Source organism: Malus sylvestris, chromosome 14 (genome assembly GCF_916048215.2).
Source record: "Malus sylvestris chromosome 14, drMalSylv7.2, whole genome shotgun sequence".
Classification (NCBI taxonomy): domain Eukaryota; kingdom Viridiplantae; phylum Streptophyta; class Magnoliopsida; order Rosales; family Rosaceae; genus Malus; species Malus sylvestris.
In genome coordinates, this window is record NC_062273.1 from 28703315 (window position 1) to 28731119 (window position 27805).

At 35.0% G+C, this 27805-nt stretch overlaps 5 protein-coding genes across 7 annotated transcripts; 3 read left to right on the plus strand and 2 right to left on the minus strand.

The window, feature by feature from the left end:
* The first annotated feature begins 5009 nt into the window (after positions 1-5009).
* LOC126600918 (transcription factor MYB62-like) lies at positions 5010-6545 on the plus strand. Its single transcript, XM_050267622.1, has 3 exons — positions 5010-5239; positions 5337-5466; positions 5665-6545. The coding sequence occupies exons 1-3, from the start codon at positions 5086-5088 to the stop codon at positions 6278-6280; spliced, it is 900 nt and encodes a 299-aa protein (XP_050123579.1). The 5' UTR covers positions 5010-5085; the 3' UTR covers positions 6281-6545.
* A 2975-nt stretch (positions 6546-9520) lies between these two features.
* On the plus strand, positions 9521-11398 carry LOC126599790 (40S ribosomal protein S7). 2 transcript variants are annotated; one of them, XM_050266235.1, is made up of 6 exons: positions 9521-9675; positions 10148-10237; positions 10320-10393; positions 10469-10592; positions 10722-10904; positions 11058-11398. In XM_050266235.1, exons 2-6 carry the CDS (start codon positions 10163-10165, stop codon positions 11175-11177), a joined length of 576 nt encoding a protein of 191 aa, XP_050122192.1. In that variant the 5' UTR covers positions 9521-9675; positions 10148-10162; the 3' UTR covers positions 11178-11398. The 2 variants fall into 2 exon arrangements, with proteins under 2 accessions (XP_050122192.1, XP_050122194.1); XM_050266237.1 differs by having other exon boundaries at positions 9556-9675; positions 10152-10237.
* A 299-nt stretch (positions 11399-11697) lies between these two features.
* Positions 11698-14022, minus strand: LOC126599789 (uncharacterized). 2 transcript variants are annotated; one of them, XM_050266233.1, is made up of 10 exons: positions 13804-14022; positions 13528-13650; positions 13304-13399; positions 13132-13216; positions 12905-13026; positions 12777-12801; positions 12589-12672; positions 12463-12492; positions 12270-12372; positions 11698-12186 (listed from the first exon to the last, which is right to left on the minus strand). In XM_050266233.1, the coding sequence occupies exons 2-10, from the start codon at positions 13639-13641 to the stop codon at positions 12114-12116; spliced, it is 732 nt and encodes a 243-aa protein (XP_050122190.1). In that variant the 5' UTR covers positions 13642-13650; positions 13804-14022; the 3' UTR covers positions 11698-12113. The 2 variants fall into 2 exon arrangements, with proteins under 2 accessions (XP_050122190.1, XP_050122191.1); XM_050266234.1 differs by lacking the exon at positions 13804-14022 and having other exon boundaries at positions 13309-13399; positions 13528-13648.
* A 116-nt stretch (positions 14023-14138) lies between these two features.
* On the minus strand, positions 14139-17415 carry LOC126599788 (cysteine-rich receptor-like protein kinase 44). The gene is made up of 5 exons (XM_050266232.1): positions 16926-17415; positions 15514-15724; positions 15178-15415; positions 14906-15056; positions 14139-14652 (listed from the first exon to the last, which is right to left on the minus strand). Exons 1-5 carry the CDS (start codon positions 17130-17132, stop codon positions 14278-14280), a joined length of 1182 nt encoding a protein of 393 aa, XP_050122189.1. The 5' UTR covers positions 17133-17415; the 3' UTR covers positions 14139-14277.
* Positions 17416-22543: 5128 nt separating this feature from the next.
* On the plus strand, positions 22544-27805 carry LOC126600047 (AMSH-like ubiquitin thioesterase 1). The gene is made up of 14 exons (XM_050266552.1): positions 22544-22843; positions 23964-24028; positions 24169-24244; positions 24335-24535; positions 24746-24840; positions 25270-25372; positions 25447-25493; positions 25720-26071; positions 26290-26379; positions 26454-26516; positions 26622-26696; positions 26987-27049; positions 27214-27266; positions 27389-27805. The coding sequence occupies exons 1-14, from the start codon at positions 22724-22726 to the stop codon at positions 27561-27563; spliced, it is 1578 nt and encodes a 525-aa protein (XP_050122509.1). The 5' UTR covers positions 22544-22723; the 3' UTR covers positions 27564-27805.

A 27805-nucleotide genomic window follows, 5' to 3' on the forward strand; every position in this document is an offset into this window, starting at 1 on the left:
ATTTTGGTCATTCCACAAAAAATATACATTAAATAAAGCTAAAATGACAAAAATACCTTCAATTTTTGTCAAATCATTTGCCCATTGTTCATTAAATTGAGGGTATTTTTGTCATTTTCATCCTTATTTAATATAATTTTTCTTGAAATGACCAAAATAATTGATGGTGGACAAACTCATGTACCACTTTTATTGATTTCAAATCTCAGGGGCCAAAGTGATAAGTTATGCAAATCTCATGATCATTTTAGCTAAAAAGCCAAAAAAATTTATTGAAGCTCTACAGATCGCTAAACATCGCAATCACTAGCTAATTAGATCATATCACAATCCAGAGATGTTTAAGATTTGGTAACTAATTGATCACTGTTACAAGGTCAAAGTCCTTGCGTATACTGACTAGCATCATACCATGTCGTTGATAACTTATACTATAACATACGATTTTGTAAAATTACGTGACGGTATGACAGTCATCCTCGTCTTCCTCAAAAAAACAGTATCTTTTTAAGGTCAAAATTAGCTGCAACTAAAAAATTCTGCAGACTTTTCAGCACATTTTTGCTGTGTTCAAATCTTGATTGGGGTTGCTGGAGGAGCAGCAACCACACAAGAAATGGCGCTGTAGCTCATCAAAATGCCGCCCCTCAATAAGGAACCATCAATAAGAATTTAACTTTTTGTAAGTGCTGGATGATATCTTTTAATATAATTTGGTCAGTCAAGCACGTTTCATTTGTACTGTGAGCATTGCGGATCATCTAGGAAAAAAGAGGAAACTACGAAACTTTGAATGGAATACATCCCATTACCCAAATTTCGTTTTCAAGAAATTGACAAGTCGTTTATTTGCTTTTGGCCTTTTTTAGGGTCTAATCTTTAGGTGAATGATATCTTCCGTTGGAGTAAACGAACAAAATTCGTATTTTTTTTTTCCTAATAAACCTCAACGATACGAGAGGAGTAAGATGATGAGCTACAAACAAGAACAAAATTAGTATTTTTTTCTTTCCTAATAAACCTCAACGATACGAGAGGAGTAAAATGATGAGCTACAAACAAGAACGAAGACTTACAAATAACCTATCAAATAGTTCTAAGTAGTACCCTAAAAGTGGTGTTCCACTATTCAATTGGCCATGATCATGATATTTTCAGGTACCAAGTACATGTTAGTGTTGTAGCCTAACCTATTTTAGCCATGTGTTCGGGCATTAAGTATTGTTGGTGTAAAGTTGGGGTCAGATCCTTTTCCTAGGGATCCAGGGGATATTGTAATCGTATCCATTCATCATACATCGTATGGTCAGTTTTCGTTACATATTATTTATATTTAATTTTAAATTTTAAATAATTTTTTACCGTACAATGTACGATAAATGAACACGATTACGAGATCTCCCAATCTCTAAGAAAATGATCTGGCAAGGATCCCCAAGAAGGATCCTTTTCCTAAAGTTAGCTTGATACAAGCAAAGAAAAATGTGAAAAAAAAAAACTCTGCATCAAAGAAGTATCTAAAGTTTGAAGATGGACAAGGATTGTTTGCCCTCCCGTACCCTCCTGTTTTGTGTGGTCACGGTTAAGCCACGTCAACATTTTATATTGTTTTTTTATAGAGATAATAAGACAAAAATGAATAGTAATATAAAATGTTGACGTGACTTAACCGTGACCACACAAACAAAAGGGCACGGGAGGCAGACAATCGTTGTCCTTTGAAGATAGATGATACTTGGACTAAAGCCTTACACCTGAGGTATAGTATAGTCTTGATAAGACCCATTGTATTGGTCACACAGGGTTGTCTGAGATTTTAGAAACCTTGTATAAAATTTATAAAAATATCCCTCCTTAATATAGTTTTAAAAAAAAAAAAAAAGGATAAGGTAATGATCTTAAAAATCAATAATTTAAATCAAAACATAGAACTCACTGATTGTTAGTTTGAAAATGTCATTAAATAATAAGTAAAAAGAGCTACAAATATAACCTTCATTAAATAATAATAAATAGTTCAATCTTAAACAACCAAACAAGAAAAATTAGCTTCAAAAACTATGGTTTTAAAGTTTCCCTTAAATATATAGCATTATTATATAATAGAATTGAAAGAAAAAAAAAATAGTTTTTTAAAGTGTTGTTTTTTGCACTCCAAATTTTTATATTTAGAAACAACAAAAAAATGTACACTTCGAGTGCATAATGAGATTTTAAATTGCTAATAATTTTTTTAATTATTACATATAGATATTAGATGACAAAAGTTTTTAGGGCCCCTTCAAATTGGAGTCATGTGCGATTGCATCTTTTGTTATCCCCAAAGTCTGCTCTAGTCACAAATCATTAAGGGCTCGTTTTGAGTACTTTTAAAATAAATGAAAACGTTTTTAGAGAAAATATTTTTGCATTCCAAAAGCAGTTGAAGTGTTTTCTCTTCTTCCAGAATGCACTTAAAGTGTTTTTTCATGATTCACTTGAGTTTTTATTAAAGATTTGTTCTAAATATAATTTCATAAAAGTATTTTGATCATTTTAAAAGTACTTCTAAACGAGCTCCAAATTAAAATAATTTCGATTCATGGCTTGCTTATAGTGAACGCATGCGAAACCCATGACACACGGTCATAGACCCATCAAATCTCAATTCGGCTTGAGAATGAAAGGAACGAAATTAAGGTAAATCAATTTCATCTTTTTTTTTTGGGTAATAATTTCATCTTATCTTTATCTAAATGTTCTGGCAGAAAACTACATGTTGCAACAGTAGCTAAATCATCATCAAGACTTGGCGGTATCCCTCACATGTCTGTGCATGAAAACGTGGACGGCTTAATTTATGAGTCTCTATCGAATCATATTTTGTAGACCACATAATACAGCGGTTTGAAGATTTTTCTTAGCATTTTTCTTAATTCAAAGATAAAATATGTGTTTAATTGATTTAATACTTAAATAAATACGATACATGCATTGCGTACGTACAAATTAATAATTCTCTATTATTTTTGCTGACAGCATTGCATGGAGAGAGCAATACCTCACGTTCTTGTTTTTGTTTTGAAATTCATTGAATTTAATTTACATATTGTTAAGGAAGTAGTGGTGTTATATTTATCTTAATTGTTATCCAAAGAAACGTGTTGGTTTATCTTTTACGATGCTTCCACATAAGGATATCTCTGAGATTTTGGGTTGGTCTGAAATTTATAAAAGAGTTCATCTGTAAGATAGTTTTTCGAAAAAAAAGTAGGACAATATATCAATTTTTTTTAAAACAAACGATATTATCTACGAGGGTGAGAGACTAGACTGAGCTTCACACTGGGCTAGTCATAATAACGTGGTTTAAATTTGCTTTTGAAAATAATTGAATCTAAGATCTCTCATTTATAAATAAAGAAAAATAACACTTGAGTGTAGTCCTAACTACTACGTGGCATTATATCAATGATAAAAAACAATAATTTAAATCAAAACAAACTTCTCTTCTAAAAAGAAGTCAAAACAAATTTTAGGCTCACTAATTAAACATGTGTTAGTACTTACTATAAATCCGATACGTGCATTGCGTACGTAAAAATTAATATTTTCTTATTATTTTGCTGCAGCATTGCATGCAGAGAGCAATACCTCATGTTCTTGTTTTTTGTTTTGTAATTCATTGAATTTAATTTACATATTGTTTATTGACGTAGTGGTGTTATATTTATCTTAATTACCACCCAAAGAAACGTGTTGGTTTATCTTTTACGATGCCTAAACAGCTATATATACTAATCAATTGGCGACTGTAAGATAAGATAGCAACATTCTGTTTTATTTGCCTTTAATATGCACAAATTTTTGGTCTTATACGAAAGTTAGTATGTCTAAATCGATCAATCAGACGATCGATCAGGATGAAAATTCCTACTTCACAACTAAGTCTAATTTTCTCATGAAGAATAATTTTCGCACGCTTTTGTATTTTGTCTTTTTTTTGGTAATTATTTGATTTGTTCAATCATATTATTTATAAATAAACAAATAGCATATTGGTAAACAAAATAAATGTATGGAAATCACTACCAGTTTATTTATCTCAAAGATATTGCAGAATTACTTTTTTAGAGGGTAAATTTAGTTTAAAAACTCAAATAATTCAAAATGAATTGAAGACACTATTTTAATTATCATATTATTAATCTGATTTAGTGAAGTTATAGTTTAAGTATCAATTAACGGTTTTGAAATGATTAACACATTGACCATATAGTTTAGATTGACCAAGACTTTAAGTTTAGTGTTTGCTTCCAAGGGTTAATGTCATTTTACTTTAAATTGGTAAAGAGACCAGGAAACAAGTTAAACCCCCCTTTAGAAACTATATACACAGTTGCTTGAAATATTCTTTTTTTTTAATTTTCCTATATAAACCATAGACCAAGGCCAACGTCCAAAAGTTGAAAAATGAAAAAATCATATCCAACCGATGACTAAACTATAATTTTATGGAGCCCATCAAATTATTATTGGGCCAAAGATTGATCAGACTAACCAAATGTAACCATCCTCTTAGCCCTTTTTCTCAGGCTTAGTTTCTCAATTGCAATAATTGATTTAAATTCAACGACTATCCACTTCAAAGCATCAAACGACTATTTAATTAAATTAATCAATACATTTAAAATATAAAGTTAAAACTAATAAATTGTCGAGATGTTTAACTTCTTTGGTTAGAGATGACATATGAATATGGCCTGACATTGTTTCTTTAAAAATAATTTTTTATAAGAGTATAATCCTAGACAGAACTATGTTTAACTCTTTTGATTAGAGATGAACTAATAGAAGCTCAGTGGAAGCTACATGCATGCATCTTGAACTTACTTGCAACCCTACAAGTCTTCTTTGAAAAGTTTCTGGCTTTGCCCCCCCCACCCAACCAGGAGAAACAGGGTTTGGGTATACTACACGCACACGCACGCACACGCACGCACATATATATCTGTGTGTTTGTTTATATTTTGCATATAAATTTATAGTCTGGCTTTGTTTAAACTCATCAAAAGCTTGCCCTTCTTTTTATGATTGAGAGCTGGTATGTCGACTAAGACTAAAACCCTAAGTAGTAGTTCTGGAGAAGACGATGGCGAGCTTAGGAGAGGGCCATGGACTCTTGAAGAAGACTCTCTTCTTATTCAGTACATAGCTCGTCACGGCGAAGGCCGATGGAACTTGCTAGCCAAACGTTCAGGTAACCATATGTAACACGATTGCATGCTGATGACCGTAGTTAGAGTCCTTCTTCTTTGGTTGATTATATTTTCTTAATTCGTTGGTTAATTATACAGGATTAAGGAGAACTGGCAAAAGTTGCAGATTGAGATGGTTGAATTATCTGAAACCCGACGTTAAGCGAGGAAATCTTAGTCCGGAAGAACAGCTCTTGATTCTTGACCTCCACTCAAAAATGGGAAACAGGTGTGCTAGCTACCTCACTTAACAACCCAATTTCCTTACAACTTTTAATTTGAGCGATATTCTAATCTAATCTAAACTACGAGGATGTAAATTCGTGCGGAGTTTATTGAAACTTGGCATAGTATAGTATGGTGCTTATTGGTCTCAAACCGTAGTAAAATACTTATGGTTGCAAGTTCATTCATTTTGTGATCGTAGGTGGTCGAAAATCGCGCAATATTTACCGGGAAGAACAGACAATGAAATCAAGAACTACTGGAGAACACGGGTGCAGAAACAAGCCCGGCATCTCCGAATCGACACGAGCAGCGTAGAGTTTCAAAACATGATAAGGTGCTATTGGATGCCAAGGTTGCAGCAGAAGATAGGAGGAGAAATATCGACTTCTTCAGCTGTGTTAAACCAAAACCATACCATTTCGCAGCCTCTCGAACAGAACACCTTCCCACATTTTACAGCCACAATATCGCCGCCACCACAAATTCTAGTGCAGGAAGAAATTAATATGAGTGCAACAATGTACAATTTAGATGTCGAAAAGCAGAACACAAAGGCAGAGTACTGCACAGGTCCATACATTTTTCCTTCAGAGCCAATGGACATGTCGAAGACTGTGCAGTTTCCGGAATGCCCTCCTTTCCACTGTGGTGACAACAATGGCTATGACACGGAATCCTTCAATCTGCAGGAAACTGTGTCAGCGGACTCAGCACCAAATTTTCCAGGAAATTGTGCCAGCGATTGCTACGTGGCAGAAACCAACTGGTTTGACAGTGATTTGTTATGTAGCATATGGAACACGGACGAAATGTAGCAAAGTAGGAGCTTATGACTTATTTGTTAGAGAGGGGGAGAGAGAAAGAGGTTGAGGGTCTTATTTTTGAGACAACCCTTTAGCAACTTATGACTTTTTGATACAAATTAGTATGTAGATCATTCCATCCAGTGTTAAGCATTTGTAAATTTTCTACCCAACACACAAAATTGTGCAAGTTGTTGATTTGAACTTTCTTTTTTTATGAAAAAAGCGTCAATGCTAAAATAATATAGTTATCAGACAAACACTAAGATTTTGAGTCCATGTTGTCTCCTTGAGTGCATTTTCATATCAAATTTTCAGCTTCATTCTACATGGTACTAGAAATGGAAATGAAGCCGTGCCTCAAATTTTTGAGCTTCAATTTTCTTCATTAACCAGTTAGTGGGATGGTGGAGAAATCATGACTAAGTTAGTCAATTTAAGGAAACAAGATTTTCTTGCGGCAATGCTTTGATTTAAGACTCTTGCAGGTCAAGTGGACCAAAGAGACTCCACCAACTTGAAGCACTAACAAAATGAATGCAATAGAAAAGACTTGCTATCTATCTTAAAAAGAAAAGAACTCCCTTAACCTGAGATGACAAAATGACAATAGTTCAAATTAACAATACACAATCTCATAGAATTCAAAATTTCTCTAACAGTCCCACTTGAAATAGGATCCATAGTTGAAAGAGGGCCCATTAGGTTCTAAAAGACGTTAGGCCTAGTGCCTAGGCGGCTAGGCAAGGCTTAGGCGGATTTAAGTAAATCTATTATATTTCGTGTAAATAAGTGTCTGTTTATATTTAAAATATATAAAATTACATCATAAATTACATAATAGAATGCCATATATTATGAAGTATTGAAACATAATGAAAACATGGGTAACAAGCATATAATTTGTGTTCATTTTAGTATTCAACAAGTTTATTACAATTTATTAAAAAAAAATTAATGCAAAATGAGAGTTATCTATTTTCTGTCTAAATGAGTCGCAACCTGGGCAGGTGTCTAAGTGTGTATGGGTGGGCTAGGCGGGCACATCAGCAGGTCTAGGCGCTCTTTCTAAATTTTCAAACGCCTAGGTATTAATCGGGGCGGTAGCCAACCGCCTAGCGCCTAGGTGAGGCCTAGGCGGCGCTAGGCGGGGATTTTTAAAACAGTCGACCTGCCTAACCCCTCACTCGGATGGATCATAGATCGAAAAATCTACTGATGTAAATTTTCATCCTTAAGCAGACATGCTAATACATTAAGTCTTGTTTTCTCACCATTGATTATGGTTGATACAAAACTATGTCAAATTTTCATTATGGGTTGTCAATTTTGTTTTAAGTTCAACCTTGATGTTGTACATGGAATATAGTTGGCTACAGCTACCAATGTCAAGTCTTCTTATTGATTAAAGTATCGATTGTATATTTGGTTTATTAGTAGATTTTTTTTTCTTTCAACAAATTGAAAAAGACTAATAGGCAATTTTCATGATTACCAGACTGGAAAGTTGGTCTGAATTTAATTTTAGTTGACAAGTCAGAATCTCCTCATCACAAATTTGAACAATAAATTAATAATTCCCTAGGGTTGGTAACAGGGAAAATCTTAGCATTAGCAATGTCTCTTGAATTGTAGACTTTGTTTTATTTCGTCATGTAAACCTTTTAATTTGTTTAAGATTATCCATAACCTTTTGATTTGATTTGGTAAAACTTTTTTATTTTTTTTATTTTCCTTTTTTGTTTTGCAGTTTATTTTCTAGGTTTTTACATTTTAGGTTTTATTTTAGAGAGGTTTGGTCCTATGTCCACCCCTCTTTTTCTTGTATTTTCTTTTTCAAGAGGGGTAATGTGTATGCCCCTCCCTTCTTTTCTTGCTTTACGAGGAGTAAAGTTTATGTCCCCTCCTGACTAGGTGTAACCTTTTTTTTTTTTTCATATCAATAAATTTCTCTTGTACCACCAAGGTTCTCCAAAAATTAAAAAAAAAATAAAAAAATCCTCCGGCCATTAGTTTCATAATTTTTTTCATCAAATTGTGCATTGCTATTTTGCGCATTTTGTATAATATAAGTCTGTACCACAAAAATAAAAATCGTTTAGATGTACTTTTAAAATGATTGAAAACGCTTTTAGTTAAAATATTTTTTAAACAAATCCTTAGCAAAAATTCAAGTGGATTCTTAAAAAAAACACTTTAAGTGCTTCTCTTATAAGAAACACATATCTGGTACTTCTTCCAAAAAACACTTAAAATGTTTTTGGTACTCAAAATCAATTTTACCAAAAGCACTTTTATTTATTTTAAAAGTACTTCCAAACGAGCCCCCTTTGAATTTGATGAAGATGAAGTAGCAAATGACGCAGCATGAGCGTAGAGGGTTGCAAACGTATGCCCCCTAAGAATAAAGTTTTCTGGAGTCCACCAGAGTTTGAGAGAAAATCCGAAAGGATTGATGAATTACATTGGTAGCCATAAGGCTTAAATAGACTTAATCAAACCTTGGGAAGTTCTTAGGAGGTCTTAGGAAAAAAACAAAACATTAATCGGATGGAAAAACGAAAAGTCCGATTCTTATTACAAACTTTAAAATGCGGTTTTGGAAGTCTAAACGAACTTGGATGACTAAAATTCATCATACATCATGGCAAAGTAGTGAGTTGAAATTAGAACATCATGCTCTTTTCGAAAAAGTATCATGGCCTCCTAACGGAACTCAAATGTTAAATTTGTAAATTTCCGCTACGTCATTTTGTCTTCATTCTGTCCCTTTCGTATTCAACAAACTCGGATATTTGTTCTTCATCCCCTAATAATCTTTCTCGTGAATTTAGCATTTTGTTTACGTATATTCCCCTAAAACTTGATCATATACGAACATAATGAACGAAAATTGTGCAGACATCAACTGTTGGGGGAAAATTGGAAACATTTAAAGTTTAGGGTCTCAAAATAGAGAGATTTTTCAGTGTGACCGGCACACGAAGTAGCACATCATGTGTCACTATACAAATGATGGGATATGTGTGTTAAAAATATAATAAATTAAAAAATAAAATTTCTCACCACATATATAAAAACACGTGATGTACCACTCGTGTTCCCGTCATAATAAAAAATTTCTTCACAAAACAAAATGACAGTTCCAAGGGCCTTTTCTAAAAGCCCGTTGGGTTAAGCTTGCAAATTTGGTTTTTGGGCATTAAGCCCAATCTTTTACTACTTGATACTCCCAGGGCTATCATAACCGTTCATTTAAAAGATTCATCATCTAACCGTCCGTTCTATCTCCTTAAAGCCTTTTTATTAGCCATCCTTAGGGTTTCTCCATACCCGCCGAAGCCAGAGCTCTTGGGTTTTCTGCCACTCAAAAGCAGAAGTCGCTCCGGCTCTCGATTCTCCTCGAGGTAAACCCCAAAACCCTAAATCCCCAAATACCCGTTTCAGCCTTCTCAATTCGTTTTCGTACCTTCGATTCACTGCTCGACTGATTGCTTTTTGTGAGAAAGTTTGAGACTTTTAGCTGTAGCGAGTCTATGCATCTTAGATTTCTTATATGGTTTATATTTCACATGAATTTGAAAGGGTTTGAAGATGTTTATTTATTATCCAAGCATCAATTTTTGCAAAATTTAGCGACCCATTTGCTTGTTTTCTCCATTTTTTTCTTCTATTCATTAGGATTATGATTTTGTTTGAATGCAGAAAGATTTGTATTTTGTAATGTGGGTTTTGAGTTTTGTTCCAGAATATGATCCCACCCTTTATTATCTGTTTGTTTATCATTTGTCTGATTTGCCGAAAATCCGAAACTTACCCCTTTTTTCATGTCTCTGCATGCTGAAAATTTTGATTGTGGTTAATGCCTATGTTATATAGTCAGATTTAGCCAAGATGTATACTTCAAGGAAGAAGATTTCCAAGGATAACAATGCTGAGCCGACTGAATTCGAAGAGTCGGTTGCTCAAGTAAGCTATATTGCTGTTTACTGTGCTTTTTAGTTACTTTGTTGTTGAAGTTTCGGGTTTTGATCATGACTTATCTCTGCAGGCAGTATTTGATTTGGAAAACACAAATCAGGAGCTGAAGAGTGACCTGAAGGATCTCTATATCAACTCAGCAATGTAAGCGTTGTTTATTGAATTCGTATGTCTTATAAACAGTTTTCCGTTGGTTGAGTTACATTCTTTCTGCTGCAGTCAAGTTGATGTGTCTGGAAGCAAGAAGGCCGTGGTTATCCATGTGCCCTATAGGCTTAGGAAGGCTTATCGCAAGATCCATGTTCGCCTCGTGAGGGAGCTTGAGAAGAAGTTCAGCGGGAAGGTGATTAATACGTTGTGTTCTTTATTTGTTTGTTGATAGAAAGTGACACCCTCTTCTGTGCATTTATCTGCAATGTTTCTTTTGTGTTCGGTGAAGTTTATGCTGGCCTTCTTGTTTGTCATGTTGTAGGATGTGATCCTGATTGCCACACGTAGGATTGTGAGGCCTCCTAAGAAAGGGTCAGCTGCTCAACGTCCCCGCACTCGTACACTAACTGCTGTGCATGAAGCAATGTTGGAAGATGTTGTGTTGCCTGCTGAGATTATTGGAAAGCGCATCAGATACCGTCTGGATGGATCCAAGATAATGAAGGTAAACATTCAAAACTTTGATGAAATAGTATGTTCAGCAGGAAAGAACAGATTTCTAACAAACTTGCATATATTTCTTCGTATGATTTCTACAATTTCTGTCTTATAAAAACTGGATAATTTACTTCTCTTTTATCCTCATGATGTCGTGCAGGTGTTCTTGGACCCCAAGGAACGAAACAACACCGAGTACAAGCTGGAGAGCTTCTCTGCTGTTTACCGGAAGCTTTCAGGAAAGGATGTTGTGTTCGAGTACCCAATCACCGAAGCATAGAAATATCTGGTTTACCTGAAGAACTGCAGTTGAGCAGGCAGACGATTTAAAATTTTGATGTCGAGGACATATGGTTTTAGGATAGCCTTCGAAGGATTTTGTTCTCTACATTATTAGCGCGTATTTTTGTTGATTTGATATGGTTTAATGTCGGATTTTTTTTTCTGTTTTCTTAATCGAAGGATTTATAATCAGCAAGTGTTTCGATGTTTCAAATTTCATCCATGGTGTTTAACGTCAGTTGTTTCGTTTCGAATTTCAACTATAGTCAACTAGCCTAACCCGCATTTCAGAAGCATATTTTTCATTTTTTACAAGTGCTACTTGGAAAGAGGGAGAATCGAACTTGGAAACTCAAGTGACAGGAGTGAGAATCGAACTTGGAACTTCAAATGAAAGGAGTGGAATTACATCCGTTCATCATATATCATACGGTGAGAAATCATGTACGATGAACGAATGTGATTGAAGGATATCGAGATCCTCACAAAGAGGATCCGGCGAGGATCCTCTCTCGTGGTAGAAGGAATAAAACATGTTATATTATATTAGCATAAGATTTACAATTACAAAAAGTGCTTTTATGTGACATAAAATGAAGGTAATGTACCTTCATCATTGGAAGAATATGAGACAACGAATTCCTAGATTTATCCTCAACAAATCTACTTCCCCAGAAGCCTAAGGAGCAGCACTGAATACTAGCTACTAGTTGTCCAGCGTCCTCCTCCGCGGTCTTCTAATCCGGGTTTCCCTCTTCCGGCTAAAGTAAATGAATCGCTCAAAAGCATGCGATGAACGGAGTTCATATCGTGCCAAACTGCAATGTGTTCTTCGTAACAAAATGTATGACAGAGTGAGAAAATATATGAAACCCCCCAATCCAACGTTGTAACATCTTCCGCAGTGTACTGTGTTTATCTGTTTCCGAGACAGTCACACACGCGGAGATAAAATCACAAGAGCTAGGTACACGGATCCGCAGAGAAATGTGAAAGATATGAATGCCCTGCGCGTAAAGCTCTTTGTAGTTAGAAAACAACAGAAAATGGATAAAAAGAAAGGAGGGGAGGAGAAAACATAAGGGCTCACCAAATGACACCCCATCCACATCCAGTACAGCAGGGACACTCATCTGCAAATCTTTCAGCATCACTCGTATTGATTCTACGCGATATAAGATCATCGTAGATATCTGCATTGACCGATAAATGTATATGTTACGAGGCATCTATGAGTACACTACAAGCAGTTAAAATGTGGATAAAATGATGTTGCTTCTTACCATAAACCGAAAACAAGCTGTTCATTACACCTGCAATTAGACAAAAACGAGCAAGCATTGGGAAACCTCAAGTATATGCTACTTTCTTAAACAATAGCTGAACGAAAATCGCCAAGTTGCAATTACCGGTGAACAGAATCACTTCCCTAAGCATATGAACCGGCGTTGCTTCTTGCAGATACCAAATTCCAGCAAATAAAACAATGAATCCTGGTCGTTCAAAATGTAAAACATAAACGAAATCACAAACGTCAAGTTGCATCCTGTGCTATTAGTAACAGGAAGGTGTTTCGAGTGGAATACGAAATGCATACCTATACAAAGTCCTCGAAGTGTCCACTTGTACAATATCAAGTAGTACAAAAACAACAGGATAAGGATTTCAGTTCAAAAGTTTTACTTCCTTATAAATATAGAAATTGATGGATTTGCGAAGACTTACATTTTTAGCTAAAAAGAACACAATAATTAGAGCAACAACGAAACAGCCAGCAGCGATTTGTGTAGTGAGATGTTTTGTAGATGCAAGAATCAATACCATCCCCCAGAACGATGAACCAAGATCTGGCGTGACACAAAATCGAAAGATGATAAGGGTAACAACTAAATCAGATGCAATGTGCAAACTAACTGAAAAACAAATAAGGTCAAGGATAGGAAAAGGATTACATCCGGCAGGCAAAATTAGCCAGGATATGCCACCGCGGGTTTGTGTGACTCCACCTTCATCTGCGTTAACTTTAATCCCTTCCACCTGCAAATTAATCTTATCATTTCTCGTCTCAAACTAAACGCGACCATTATGAAAAAATTTAGATAGAAGGGTGAGAGAATTTCTTACCTTACCACAAGTAAGCAGACAAGCGATTGCATGGCTCACCTCGTGAAGAAACACGGTTATAAGCTTAAATGGTGTCATCAGTACCGTCCTCCACAGCTACAAGAATTGACGAAACAGATTGAAACAAAAAACATTAGAGGATCCTTTACATGTTTAAAAATTAGATATTTAATCAAATTTGCAATGAGCGAAAGATTGGTGTTCAAGAGAGAGAGAGAGGTTACCACAAGGATAACGACAGTGCAAACAGCAACAGAGATGAGGAAGATCACTTGGTCGTGGTTGCAGCATTTTCTGAGTTGCCAATTTGGCTTCCATTTCAACAAATTCAAGTCCATTTCTTCTCTCTTCATTTGGCATTGGCGGTACCCCATATAGCGATATGAATAATGAATATACAAGAAAATTACACAGGAAATACAAGAAATATTTGAATTGCAGATAAAAATCGTCTTCATATAACCATACAAGAAATATATAAATGTGACACAATGTGGTACCTGCAAGTTGGATTTCAGCAGTTGAATTCGAGGTTAATTTGGCGCGAAGCTAACAGCATGGCAGAATGGTCTACAAGCCGGAAAGAGGGTGAGCTGTGAAGGCTAAATTCTTCAAGCCCCGCCCTCTGTGCTTCGGATTCTGAACAAAGACGGCCTTCAGGGTCCCCCTGGCGATGAACCGGGGGAGCGCAGGGCTTCTGGGATTTGTTAGTTGAAAATGTTGTTCTCTGTAACTCATGATTTCTGTTTGTTTGATTTGTATAAGGTTTGAGGTTTTTTCTTTCTCTTACGTGGTCGGTGTAAAACAGCCTTAAACGGGAGGTTTCACCTTAAAATAGTAAAATTTTGACAATTGGATTATCAAAGAATAAAACAAATTATATCATGTTAGATTGAGATTCATGATTACATTAATTACTTTACATCACATAAAGCTCACAACACAATTGAATTACAAATGGAGGTTATGACTAATCATCTACCTTCGTCCATGGAAGAATGAGACATCGAATTTCTAGAATATTCCTCAATAAAACTGCTCCCGCCGGAGGCCTTGGTGGCGCCTGTGTATCCGCTACTGGCATTAGTATTGTTGGTGAAAGCGGAAGTAGAAGTGGTCGTCCAACGTCCTCCACGGCCCTGAAGTCCAGGTTTACCTGGCCTCGGCAAGGTAAATGAATCGCTCGAAAACATGAGATGGATGGAGTTCATGTCCGGCCTTTCTGCAACGCTTGCTTGACAGCATAAGAGTCCTAGCTGAATGCACATTGCTGCCTCGTCGGGATTGTACTTGGCTAGGGTTGGGTCAACTAAGTCCAATACCTTCCCTCTTTGATGCAGCATCCATGTCTGCAGAAGAGAGCAAGGGAACATTGTGAGGAATAAATGAATTGACTGAGAACATATTCATCTACTCATTTCAATGGAAGCCACAATAGCACTGCTTATATGCTGATGAACATTGCGGATGGTAATTTAACTGGAACGCCTAATTAATTAGGATTATAAAGGTACCAGTTCTCGTTAGTCACAATATCGGGGATCATATTTTAAGTTATTCTTTTCTTAATTTGCATAAAAAAATTCCACAGAAGTAACTTACATAGCTCAAGAGATCGGCTTTTTCTCTTTCGAGCTGCCCATCATGATTCTTTCTCCCGCTCACAATCTCTAACACCAAGACTCCGTAACTGAAAACATCTGTCTTCACCGATAAATATCCATGCATTGCATATTCAGGGGCCATATAACCACTGTATTTAACAAAAGAATTCACTCAATTTCGTTTTCATTGCTCCTCGACGAATAGGATGAAATGGTAAAAAATTTGTACAGCACAAACGCAGAAAGAAGTGATGAAAAGAGACTACTCACTGAGTACCAGAAATCCGAAATGTATTGAGATGAGTGTCCTCCCCAGGAAAGAGTCTTGCCAAGCCAAAATCCGAGATTTTCGGATTCAGCTTCTCATCTAGTAATATATTACTAGCTTTGATGTCCCTATGAATGATCCTTTCCGGGGCCTCTTCATGAAGGTAAAGAAGAGCTCTTGCCACTCCCATAATCACCCGAAACCTTGTCGTCCAATCCAAGCTTCCAGATTTCTGTTTATCTGAAATTTTCAAATAATTAACCAAATGAACCTTTCAATTCAATCTGATGCTGAACAATGAACATATGAAAACTCAGAAACGGTAAAGACGAACATACCGAAAAGAATGTAATCGAGGCTTTTGTTTGGGAGATACTCGTAAACCAGCATCTTCTCAGGCCCTTCTACACAACACCCCAATAACATGACCAAATTCTTGTGCTGAACTCTCAGTAACAGTTTCACCTCGTTGGTGAATTCTCTAGCTCCCTGCCTTGAATCTACAGACAGCTTCTTTACAGCTATTTCTTGACCATTTGGCATCAAACCCTGCATGGTGCACACAAGTCGGGTAAACATTCAATAAACCGAAGAAAATACAAATAAGTGGTATGTTAAAGATCACAATTTTTTTGGGGACGATATTCTACTTTAATCTAATATAAAATACAGGAGGTGATTCGAACTATGCACATAGGGGAGCACATCCACTCTAGGATCTAGCCAATGTTAGTACGCTCGCGTCTACATTAAATCTCCAATTACATCTAAACTGCGTGTGAGTTAGACCAGTTAGCTAAAGCTCGATGTAAATTATCCTAGAGTAGTTTAGAACATGTACCGTCTTATTAAAAAGCTAACATCTTTAGCTACCAAAAAAGGAAAAATGCTCAAAACTTTCCTTCTCAACTCTCATTCACCTTTGCACGAAAGTTCGAATTCCTCGTTCATAGTATAGATTAAGGGGGTGTATTCAATTGAGAATAAATCTATGGATTTTTATGGAGTTTAATTGATAATCTCTACAAATCAATTAAACTCCATAAAAATCCATGAATTTATAAAGCCATTAAAATCTATCAAATTCTCAATTGAATACACATCCCTAATTGATTTGTAGAGATACCATATAAAATTTTGATTCAATTCCCTTGAAATCTTATGGAAAGAGATGAGATTTATGAATCCTTAAAATACACTACGAAATCTCTCTAATTCCTTCTAATTCTTCAACTTTCTCAAATTCTTTAAAATCAATTTCTAATTGAATACACCTGAAATGTTATAAACTTCTTTAAAATCCTAATTGAATATACCCGAATTTCTAAGGATTTTAATAAACTATCTTAAAATTCTAATTAAATACACCTTAAATTTTAGAATTTTAGAGAATCACTTAAAATCCTAATTGAATACCCTAAATTTACCATCCGAAGAACAGACGGTAATGTTCCTCCAAAAGTTAATGAATACAAGAAAATGTATCATCCTTTCCGATACAGTGCGAGCTCAATGGCAAGTCACCGATTAGTGCCACGTAGTCAACTAAACCAACGGTTCTAATGCTGCCACGACAACACCCAAAACTCCAAAAAATCCATTGAACCACCGGCACCTAATTTTTCCGCGATCAATCACAAGACCCCCAATTAGACAGTAATTCCGGCGAACTAAATGGGCCAATTGTGTGATTATTTATTCTTCCGAGATTGGCCCTGATCGAGCCAGCTATTTACGAGTCCGTACGTACCTTGTAAACGGGACCAAAGCCTCCGTGTCCGAGTTTGTTGAGGTCGGAGAAGAAGCTGGTGGCGATTTGCAGCGCGTGGAGGTCGAAGAAGAGATCGAAGGACTCGATTCCGTCCTCGGCGTCGTCGGCTCCAGATGCGGCGGACTGTCGGCCGGCTTTCAGCTTATCCAAGCAGGCCCAGAAACCGGAACAGATGCAGCACCCCATGACCGCATAAAATCGGCGGCCCAGCAAGTTACTGGTGGTTGGCGGCGGGCAATCAGATTCAGCTGCTGCTTTCACTCGACCGTACAATGCGACGCCGAGTTTGGCGACGACCGCGTGGTACGTATGAATGATGTGCTGACTCAAGAGCCGATAATTTGCGTGTTAATCGGGGGTCCAATGTTGGAGTTTCTTGTAAATTTCTTCTACCATGTCCTTTTCTTTAAATTTGAAATTGCACATTTTCTGTTTTGTTTCAGGTGTTCTGCTCTTTGGAAAGGAACTTCCTATCCCTTCCAAGTCCACCAAAGTCACATATTCGGATTTTGAAATTTGATACATCGGCTATGATTATTATCTCTACTAATTAATAAAATATTTATTATCGATCTAAATTCTATAAAATTATCAGTTTGATTTTCTAATTAAAATAGAATATGAATAAGATATATGGGATAAAGATGTAATTTCACACAACCAAATTTTTCTTATTTTTTTTAATACATCGTCTACATGTAATCTTAACATATTTTTAATTAAAAATAAATAAAAATAAAAACTTTCCACTTTCACATTTTCTATCACTCTCTTTCTCTCTCATTCTATTTCAAAAAAAAAAATAAAAAATTTTCTCACACACTTTGTGTGCGCCTATACGCTTAACTTTTAAGGTGAATTTTTGTTTAAAATTATTGAATTAAATTTCAAATGTCTGAATGATCATTTCCATATTCTTTGGGTTTTCTTACAATTTCTTAATATTATATTTCGGGGACAAATGTAGTGATATTCTGGTCAAGGGCACGTATTAGTATGAATACGTTTGGGAAGTCAACCGGTCAATTAAAATCTTGTGTCCCAACTTTATTAATCGTTCTTGTCAGTGAGCGATTTATAAATATATATCGTTGATTTTTACCTAAATTCAAGTGTTTTGTTCCTTTGGGTTTTCTTACAATTTACTTAATATTATTTTTTCGGACAAGTCGGTGTGAAATTCTAATCAAGGACAAGTGGTAGTTGAAAACTTTTGACAAGTCATCTGGTCAATTAAAATCTTGTCTTCCAACTTTATTAACAAAGAAAAGGACTTAAGTACTGTCAGCAGTTCTCATTGGTGTGCAATATGTAAATTTTTACGTAAATTCATAATAGTAGTAATTAACAGTTGGTAATTATGTGCTACAAGTAAGTTATTTCGATTTGAAGTTATAGGTATGTCCTGACGTTCGCGGTGAAAGTAGCCAATCTCTCCTACACATTTTTGGATTGAAAACAATAATAATAAAACAAGTTAAAAAATGTGATGCATGTTCACACCACTATTTATTTCTATTTTCTAATACAACAACAAAATTTTTTTATCACATTAAATAGGATCGGCGATATGAGTTATAGAACGTTACTGTATTCAAAATTTTGACAAATTTTTCGTTAGCTTCAAATAATCTGTGTATTTTCTTAGAGCATTCTAAAGTATTAAAATTTATAGAACAAATATTTTCAGACTCAAAAGTGCAAGGAAACGAGGATACCTTTAGGCTTTGGATCCGAATAGGTTAGCTGAACTTGGTCCTAAACATAATATATTCAAAAGTACATGTAATTTGCATCGTTGATTTAGACCTTAATTAATGATCGTTGACCATAATTTTGTATGGTCCAATTAATTTAGACCTTAACTAATGATTATTGGCCATAATTTTGTATGGTCCCATTAAAATAATTAACAACGTCAATGGAGTGGCCCTTCGTTTTCTTTTGTTTGGTTGGAGAAGAGTTAAGTTGGCGTATATGTTGAGAAATGTTAAGAACACTCTTTTAAAAGCGGAGTTTTCTATAAATTTATTGTTATCTTGTGTTTTTGACACAATATTTTGTAATATTAACATGAGAATTGACATTAAATTGCAAAACAGTTGAACGTTTATGGATAGTCTCATTTTTTAGAGAGTCTCTTTAATATTTTTCTTATATGTTTCAAGCTCACGAGTTTTGCGATTGTCCACACAACCTTTTGGTTTAATTAGTTTATTAATTAAGTTCCTATCATATGCAGGTTGTATTTGTACCAAACAAGGTTCTCTTAGGCATTAACAAAATGTGAACGATTGATTATAATTATCCTGACTTTCAAACGCGTTTAGTGAAATCAGAGTAGATTTAATTAAAAAGTTTGACCCGTAAGCCAAAAATCAAATTGAATACTTATATCTGGCAACGAGTTGCTGTTGGAGAGTTTGTAATCTGACTTTTAAGTTTGCTTGACAAGGATATGTGTATATAGATAATATCATGTCAATTTGAATTCCATGAGATAGACTCTGAGATACTCAAAACCATCTTCAATGCGTTAACGGTTGTCAAACGAATGCTACGAACATTGGATGATTTAGATTAGTTTGCGTTATTGCTTTTATTGTGGTCCTGTGAATCTAAGTTATCCAATGCTCGTAACATTTATCGAAGTGAAACCCTTTGAAAGTAAGTACTTTCACACTTGTAGACTTATTATATCACGTGACACACGTCTAGAGATGATAAATTAGATCCTTAAACCTTTTTTTTTTTTTTTGGAAAAATCAGTCCTTAAACTAATAAAATTTGCTAATTACATCCCTAATATTAGATTAGGTATTCTATTCAAATTTTCGTCAATTTAAGTCACGTAACTTATATGTGATGCACTTTGAAGGGTAGATTGGTATTTTTCATACTTTATGGATTTATTTTTTCGAACAAATAGTGTATGAAGTTAATTTTGGAAGGTAAATTAGACGTTAGATTAACAATTGGATAAAATAGATTTGAACATAATATTAGTAATGAAATCAGTAGTTTTTATGAATTTAGGGACTTATTTTACCAAAACAATAATTTATAGGCCTAATTTTCAACTAGGTGATAATTGAAGGCTTAAATCGACCGTTCAACCTTTTATATAAAGGAAAACTAATGAAATTTTTTTGAAAACTTTGAGTTTCAACGATAAGGAAAAAATAAAGGGTAAAGTGAATATTACCAAAATTAACTTTTTAATGTAAAAATGTGGATTTTTGTTAAAATAAACAATACAATAAGTTTTTCGTTAAAAATTTCTTTATATAATAGTTGTTTAGTGTCAGTAGTCTTAAATATAGACAATATTATAGAATTAGTTAGGCCCAACCCATAAAATGGATGTTGAACTTAGTTGTTGGGCTTTATTGGTTTAGGACACTAAGGCTGGAGTACGATCCAGTACCAAAACTAACCTTTTTACTTTTCTGATCTGAGTCCATAAGGGCCAAGTTTGTATTTCAATAGAACCCCCAGCCTAAACGCACATTTTTTTTTTACGAGTGAACGGTCAAAATTTAATTAAATCTTATTTCGTTAATTATAATTATTATCTTTCATCCTTTGATGCACAGAAGAGCAAAAGCTCAATCTGGAATTACTTTTGAATGAGGTAAAATTGTTTTCTATCACAATATTTGACAGATAGATTAATCATTTTTCCAAAAAAAATAAAAAAATAGAAACCTATGTCAACAAAAAAAAAAAACCCAATTTTACAATAATTACTTGAATTATTAAATTTCAAATTCTTCTAAATAAAAACACTGCTAACAAAAACGTATACGAACAAAAACATTCCCTTCAAAACAATTAGGTGGTGTGTCATTAGTCATGCGTGATTATAACACTGTTTCTTAATTTTTGGTTTTTTGATTTCGATCAAAACACTATTTCACATTTCACATCAATGGTTGACTTGTAAATTATTTTTTGAGAAAATTAGAGAGTTTTTGAATTTTAGCCTAACTAGAGTTTAGTCCATGAATTTTGGTTCAATTGGAGATTTGATTCTTGAACTAAAAATCAGTAGATATTGGTACCTGAATTTAGCATAATGTGGAACAATTAGCCATTTTGCTAATTCCGTTAAACCTTCCATCTGAAATATAATGTTTAAATGGGCAAAAAATGGATGGATGTTTAACAGAGTTAGCCAAAATGACCATTACTTCTTCTTTTTTGCCACACCATAGATTTGTTAAATTAGGTGTTAGATTAAAAAGTTGACGGAGTTCGAACACACGTCATGGGGCAAGGACAACACTCATCTCCACCGTTATAGTACAAAGTCACTTGCACCATTACTTCACATTATTATAAATTAAGGGATCAATACTCTTAGATTTTTAATTCAAGGACCAAAATTTCAATAGAGGCTGTGACTTCAATTATCTTTTGAGTAAATTGTAGCAATGATCATTTAACTTTAACTTAATTGGAGCAATGGTCAATCAACTAAAAATTCATTATCATTGGTCCCTCAACTCATCAAAACTTGCATCTATGGTTCCTCAACTTTAATCCAATTGAGGAAATGATCCCTTAACTTTAATCCAATTGAAGCAATAGTCCTTCAACTTTAACCCAAGTGTAGCAATGGTCATTCCAACATAACTCATTTTGAAAAAATTCTTACGAAGTTGACGAAAATGACCATAGTTATACGTTTTGATGAGTTGAGAGACCTTAATTGTAGCAATATTCATTACAACATAACTCATTTTGATAAAATTCTAACGAAGTTGACGAAAATGATCATAGCTATACGTTTTGACGAGTTAAGAGACCAATGGTAATATATTTTTAATTGATGGACCATTGATCTAATTTGATTAAAATTGAGAGACTATTAATACAATTGACTTTTATCTCTTCAATTCCCTAGGGTTTTTATATTAACACCCCACAAAATGTTGAATACACCCCACATTAAAATTTAATATTAAATTACTTATTTACTCCACTATGCAATGATAATTTTGACCTTATTAGGTTTAAAAAAAAAAATAAAGATTTATAAATACATCCAAAATCACTTTTAGCGTATTATTATCTTCTCAACTATCAAACATGTTGATTAAAAAAAATTGTTTTTGATGAATGGAACACGAAATCGATGTTTTAGAAACTTCAAATGAGGTAAGACTTCATAGTTTTCATTGTTTTAGTGATTTCGATGACATCGATAATTATTTAATCTTGCGTTTGCTGCATTATTTAAACTTCTATATTCATATTCATCTTTTAGTGTTCATATGGTTATATTCAATTCCTGAAAATAAAAAATGAGTGTTATAAGATTTGAGAAATATGGGATGTAAAGAAAATGTGGGGTGTATGTACAAAATATAAGATGTATATTAAGAATGTGAGGTGTGGGGGTATTATGGGAAAGTAAGTGAGGTGTATTAAGATAATTTTTAACTGAAAAAACAAATGTGGGGTGTATTAAGTTTGTGAGATTTATTCAATAATTTGTGAGGTGTTAATATAATTAGCAATTCCCTATCCTTTAATTTTTTTAATTTTTACATCTTTCCCAATGTACCCCCGCGAGACAGTTAGAATTACATCCCCCCTTTGCAACGCACCCTTTCTTCACCTCTTTTTCCTCTGAGCACGAAGCCGCCATTGACGACCTTCCCCCGAGCTTCCATACTCAGAAGCTGGCATCGGAACGAGAAAACCCTAGCTTCTCGATCCCAGAGGATGTTGCGTGTGTAGAAAGAAAGAAAAAATTGGGAAATTAGAAGATGAGGTCGTCGTCTTCTTCCGATAGAATTAACATTGCTGCGAGTGCTCAGAGACTCGATGTCGACAATCGGATTCCTCTGCGTATTTACTTTCGGATCGCAAACAATGTCCTCAAGCAGGTTTCACTTCACTCTCTCTCTCCCTCCTTAATTTATCAGCAATTTTGCGAATTAAATTTCCATTAATTTAGAATTTAGGTTGGGAATTTCGAATTAATTTTGTTAATTTTACTTATATGGGAGTAGAATTTGGATTTTAGATGCTGCGTTCTGCTCTCTCTCTTTTTTAATTTTTATTTATTTATTTAGATATGAGAATTATAGGTAATTTGAGTTTCAGAAGCTCAAATATGTTGTATAGATCATTAGGGTTTCGGAGGATGTCAAGAATTTAAATTTGTAGCTTTCGGTCGATAGGACCCGAAGGATCAATGGGATCACAGAAAATAGTTGAAGAAGAACAGACACAACAAATTTGATCGCTTCGCTTGTAGGGATCATCATTTTGTTGAGAGTATCAATCCCATGTTGGAGAGAGGAGGGACTTGCATGTGCTTATAAGTAATTGAGTTACTTCTCATATTGCCAATTGGTTTTGGGATGACAAGTTGTCTATCGTGTGAAGCCCAACGGCCACACGTGGTCTATGTTACCCGATTTGTGTTGCCCACGTGCTAGACTTGAAAATTCGCCACACTTGAGGCGGCTTGTTGCGAGTATCAATCACACATCCGGGAAAGGAGGGACCTTGCATTTGCTTATAAGTAATTGGGCTATTCCCTATATTGCCAATGGGTTTTATGGTGGAACCTCAACTTTCTTCACATTCAAGTAGGAAATAACTACATCAAGGAAAGTAATGCAGTTTCTATGGCGAGAACAAAAGCAACATTCTAGACAGTTTCTGTGCTTGACACACGCAAATTATGGAAATTTATCGATTTTATAGTGAGGGCTTTGCTATTCTGGTGTCAATGTATGCTATCTTGTGCATTCATATTCTAATACATGTCCTCCATGCGTGCATATCCGGTGCTGCAATAATGTAAACCAAAGTGCATTTTCCTCATAATATTCCAATGTTATATAGATTATGGTATCAATCTTTTATTGTTCCTTTGAGATTCTTGTCCTTTTTATATTACATGAATATGATTAAAAATGTATTTCCCCCACAGTTTAGTTTCTTGTTTTCGTTTAAAACGTCTTTTCAGCTCCTAATAAATTTGTCTATTTCAAGGCTGACATATTTCGACACGAGAAGAATATTATAGACCTATACATTATGCTACTAAGGTTTTCAAGGTACGTATGAAAGCACCACTCAATTAATTATACAGTCAGCTAGGTTATATGAAGTAGGGCAAAAGTATACACAAAATGTTGGCGGACATACACAAAAATGCGTAAAAATAATGGTGAAACTTTTTGGTTTTCTACTTCAGTTTGGTCTCTGAGACAATACCGTGTCATCGAGACTATAGAGCATCTGTTCAAGGAGAGAAGGTTTTCTTGAAAAAGGTAATTTTATCATATCATCTTTAGTTATAATAGAAGTTATTTTTATTTCTCTGTTTCTATGCACTTTATAATTTCGGTTTTTTGCTTTAGAAATTGTTTGATGCTCTGAATGAGCTCGAGGAGCTCAAGCCAGCAGTGAAACAGAAATTTAAGCCAACAGTGAAACAGAAGAGCGATGAGTTTAACAGAATATATGGAAAGTTGAACAACGGGTGGAGCTATAATCACCAAATTGATTTTGTGGCATCCCCTCTCAAGAAGCAATCTTTGATTAGCTACGATGCAACCAAGGTACAGTTAGTGCTTACTTCTTTATCATACTAGTGGACATTAGACGTGTTTCATAAGAAAAAAACCGGAAACTACGGATTTCAATTTTCATTCTTTGACTCTGTTGCCTGCCAGTTTCATTTCCTCCTTATACTTTGCTTCCGACTGATACTATTATACGTTTCCTGTTGAAACAATTTTTACTTCCTTATGGTATTACATGTATGACAGGCAGCAGGACCAGCTGCAAGAGAACTTGTCCATCAACCTCTAAGGTCTCAACAATTTTCCTATGCCAGGCCTTTGGAGCATCAATTTCGCAAACTGTAAGTATTTATATACTTTACAAAGGTATCTTCTTTATATTCTTATAAAAACACTAAGAATATGCCCTACATGCTTTACGCACAAAATTTAGTTTAGTTCCATGAGAGGGTAATTTGAGGTTTTCCTGAATCGAGATAATTATGCATATAACCTTTTATGTACACGTGGAATTTTAAAAAGGATTTCCAGCTGCATATTAATGGAAAAAAAAGCGCATTTTGAGAGCCATCTTATCTGAGGCCAAGATTATTCTGCATGTGAAATTTGCTAATATGTCATTGCATTTTAACCTTCTTTTTGTTTCTACTTTCTGTCTCGTCGCATATTTGCCACACATGTACTGTATGGGGATAGTGAGAAAATGAGTTAAGTTTGATATTATGAAATGCTCCTGATCTTGATTGCCCTTGCTTGTTTGCCTTCTGTAGATCCATAGTTCCACGTCCAAATGAGGAAACTCTTTCCAGACATTCTGTTTTGGGCCCAAATGGGCTTAATGGACAGTGGCAGCCACCCAAAAGTGATATAGGGGTATGATGCTATCTGACTATTGTTTTTGGTTCAAAATAGAAAAAAGGAATGTTCACTTTTCTCTTAAATTGTAGGTTCAGTATCCAAGTATTTTAGACTTGACTCCTGTTGAAATCCCAAGGTATGTCTCCTGGTTAACTTTCTGAAGCTCTTTTTTGGGTTTTCTGTACCTCCAGTTGCAGTTGCAATGGATCTAAATAATGGTTTAGGAATTCTTTTTATCTTTCTTCATGGAGTAATGTGTTCAAACGGGAACTTGATTTTTAAACATTCTAGGCAGTTCTCATTCCTGATATGTTTCTGTTTTTGGTGAGTTTATACTTTTTGATCATTTTCTGGGCAAACAGACTGGGGCAGTCCATAGAAGATGAACATACAATTATAAAAGATGAAAAGACAAATATAAATGACGCTAGCGATTTGGAACCTGAAAGGTCAAGTTTGGAACCAATTCTTACCCAGACTACTGATGGTGGCCAGAAGGATTGTACAGCAGAACTTTGCTCCCTCATTTCTTTTGAATCAACAGAAACTCCTGATGATACAAAACTTGTCAGACAGCCTTCTCCTCCGCCTGTTCTTGCGGAAGTACAAGATTTGATCCCAGCAATTTCATCTCAAGCCTCTGAGGTAGAATGTGGACTGGAGACTCTTTCATCAGATGAACTTCGTGCTGAATCTCCCCTGGAATTACATATTGTAAGATTCATGACAAGTTATTTAATGTTTACTGTATTTTCTCCCTTTCTGGGCTTTCAGCTGTTTGTCAGGAACAAAAAATTAGAAAATTTTAAATGCAAGATCTTTCTGATGATAAAAACTTAAGATAATTATTTGATCATGTATGCCAAAAACCAATGACATTGACAAAAAGCTGTAGGTTCTCCCCTTACCTAATAATTTGTTTCTCTATGCAGTCAACAACAATGATGGAACATTTCATGAAGCTGGCTAAGTCAAATACTGACAAGAGCTTAGAGACTTGTGGCATCCTAGGAGGCTCACTAGTAAGTCTGCATAACTAATTTACAAGGTCTTTGACTTCTTAAGATGCTAATGTTTTTATATTTCTATTCGTCAGAAAAACAGAAAATTTTATGTTACAGCTCTCATCATACCCAAACAGGAGTCAACTTCGAATTCGGTATGGCAGTTTTGTGCCTTTTGAACTATTTCATGTTTTGTTCTCACATATCAGTATACTTGGCCTGGAGATATAACTCTTGTCCACTGTACATTTTCTTAACAGTGTCAGGCCACGAATGAAGAGGAAATATTTGAAGTTCAGGATAAACAATCTCTCTTTCCTCTTGGCTGGATACATGTGAGTATTCAATCACTGATCAAAACATCATGCTTTGACCTTCCTCTGATTCATGGACTAAAGCCAGTTTCATATTTGATTTGTTTGTGATTTAGCAAAAATAGTAACATTTCCATAACTCCTGGTTTCGTTTAAAGGATAATATGTAAATGTAATATGATAAAAAGCATGTCTGCAGTTGCATCTGTTTCAATGCCTAATCTATATATGCGTAAGTTTACCCTGGGATTCTCTTTTATTTCCAATCATTATGCTGACCATTCAATTGTTCACTATGGCACAATTTTCAGACGCATCCTACACAGTCTTGCTTCATGTCGTCGATTGATCTCCATACCCATTATTCATATCAGGTGAATGCCTTTTACCTTCTGTGCATAGCTTTCTTTATCTCAGTTGGAAACCAACTTTTAAGTGCTTGGAGGATATAAATTTATTTTTTATGGACAGAAGCTTAAGATGTTAATGTACAAAATTATAAAACCGTGGTTTACACAAATGCTTCTTCCATGTTCAGATTATGTTGCCGGAAGCTGTTGCAATTGTCATGGCACCACAAGGTGGTTCAAGGTAAAAGATCGATCACATCTCCTTGAATATCTTGCATTATTGGTGGTGTGACCGTAGAAATCATTTTTACTGGCCTTGCATTGGTTTTGGTACAATATCCTTTGGTTTTTTCACATGTACAGAACCCATGGCATTTTCCGATTGACAAACCCAGGCGGCATGTCAGTCATTAGACAGTGCCAGCACCGTGGTTTTCATCCACACGATCAGCCACCAGACGGTGGACCCATTTACAAGACCTGTGCAGATGTTTATATGAACCCCGATCTAAAGTTTGACGTTATTGATCTTCGATAGTTGGACAAACGGTATTCAGATGGCTAACCTTCATTCCTGCAATTGTTCATATATATTTGAGTACAATATTCGATTTATAGAATTGGCCCGTCGTATGTACAAGTATTCTTTTTGTGTGTAAAGCATGAAATGTTGCCAGGCATGGCTTCAACTTGGAAGACTTGGGAACTGTTTGTCTTTTGTCGATTAGGCAAGTGTTTAAGTGCATAATTAAGCATTGGGGTCGAAGTATGTTGCGAAAA

Coding starts and splice junctions, on each gene's coding strand:
- LOC126600918 (XM_050267622.1), top strand. CDS start 5,086: ATGTCGACTAAGACTAAAACCCTAAGTAGTAGTTCTGGAGAAGACGAT. Junction 5,240..5,336: donor CTTGCTAGCCAAACGTTCAG/GTAACCATATGT, acceptor TTAATTATACAG/GATTAAGGAGAACTGGCAAA. Junction 5,467..5,664: donor CACTCAAAAATGGGAAACAG/GTGTGCTAGCTA, acceptor TTGTGATCGTAG/GTGGTCGAAAATCGCGCAAT.
- LOC126599790 (XM_050266235.1), top strand. CDS start 10,163: ATGTATACTTCAAGGAAGAAGATTTCCAAGGATAACAATGCTGAGCCG. Junction 10,394..10,468: donor CTCTATATCAACTCAGCAAT/GTAAGCGTTGTT, acceptor TTTCTGCTGCAG/TCAAGTTGATGTGTCTGGAA. Junction 10,593..10,721: donor AGAAGAAGTTCAGCGGGAAG/GTGATTAATACG, acceptor GTCATGTTGTAG/GATGTGATCCTGATTGCCAC.
- LOC126599789 (XM_050266233.1), bottom strand. CDS start 13,641: ATGGACTTGAATTTGTTGAAATGGAAGCCAAATTGGCAACTCAGAAAA. Junction 12,373..12,462: donor CAGCTTGTTTTCGGTTTATG/GTAAGAAGCAAC, acceptor CGGTCAATGCAG/ATATCTACGATGATCTTATA. Junction 12,187..12,269: donor TGTGGATGGGGTGTCATTTG/GTGAGCCCTTAT, acceptor CTTTACGCGCAG/GGCATTCATATCTTTCACAT.
- LOC126599788 (XM_050266232.1), bottom strand. CDS start 17,132: ATGGGGTGCTGCATCTGTTCCGGTTTCTGGGCCTGCTTGGATAAGCTG. Junction 15,725..16,925: donor GCTTTGGTCCCGTTTACAAG/GTACGTACGGAC, acceptor TGCACCATGCAG/GGTTTGATGCCAAATGGTCA. Junction 14,653..14,905: donor AAGCCGATCTCTTGAGCTAT/GTAAGTTACTTC, acceptor TCTCTTCTGCAG/ACATGGATGCTGCATCAAAG.
- LOC126600047 (XM_050266552.1), top strand. CDS start 22,724: ATGAGGTCGTCGTCTTCTTCCGATAGAATTAACATTGCTGCGAGTGCT. Junction 24,841..25,269: donor GAGCATCAATTTCGCAAACT/GTAAGTATTTAT, acceptor TGCCTTCTGTAG/ATCCATAGTTCCACGTCCAA. Junction 26,072..26,289: donor CTCCCCTGGAATTACATATT/GTAAGATTCATG, acceptor TTCTCTATGCAG/TCAACAACAATGATGGAACA.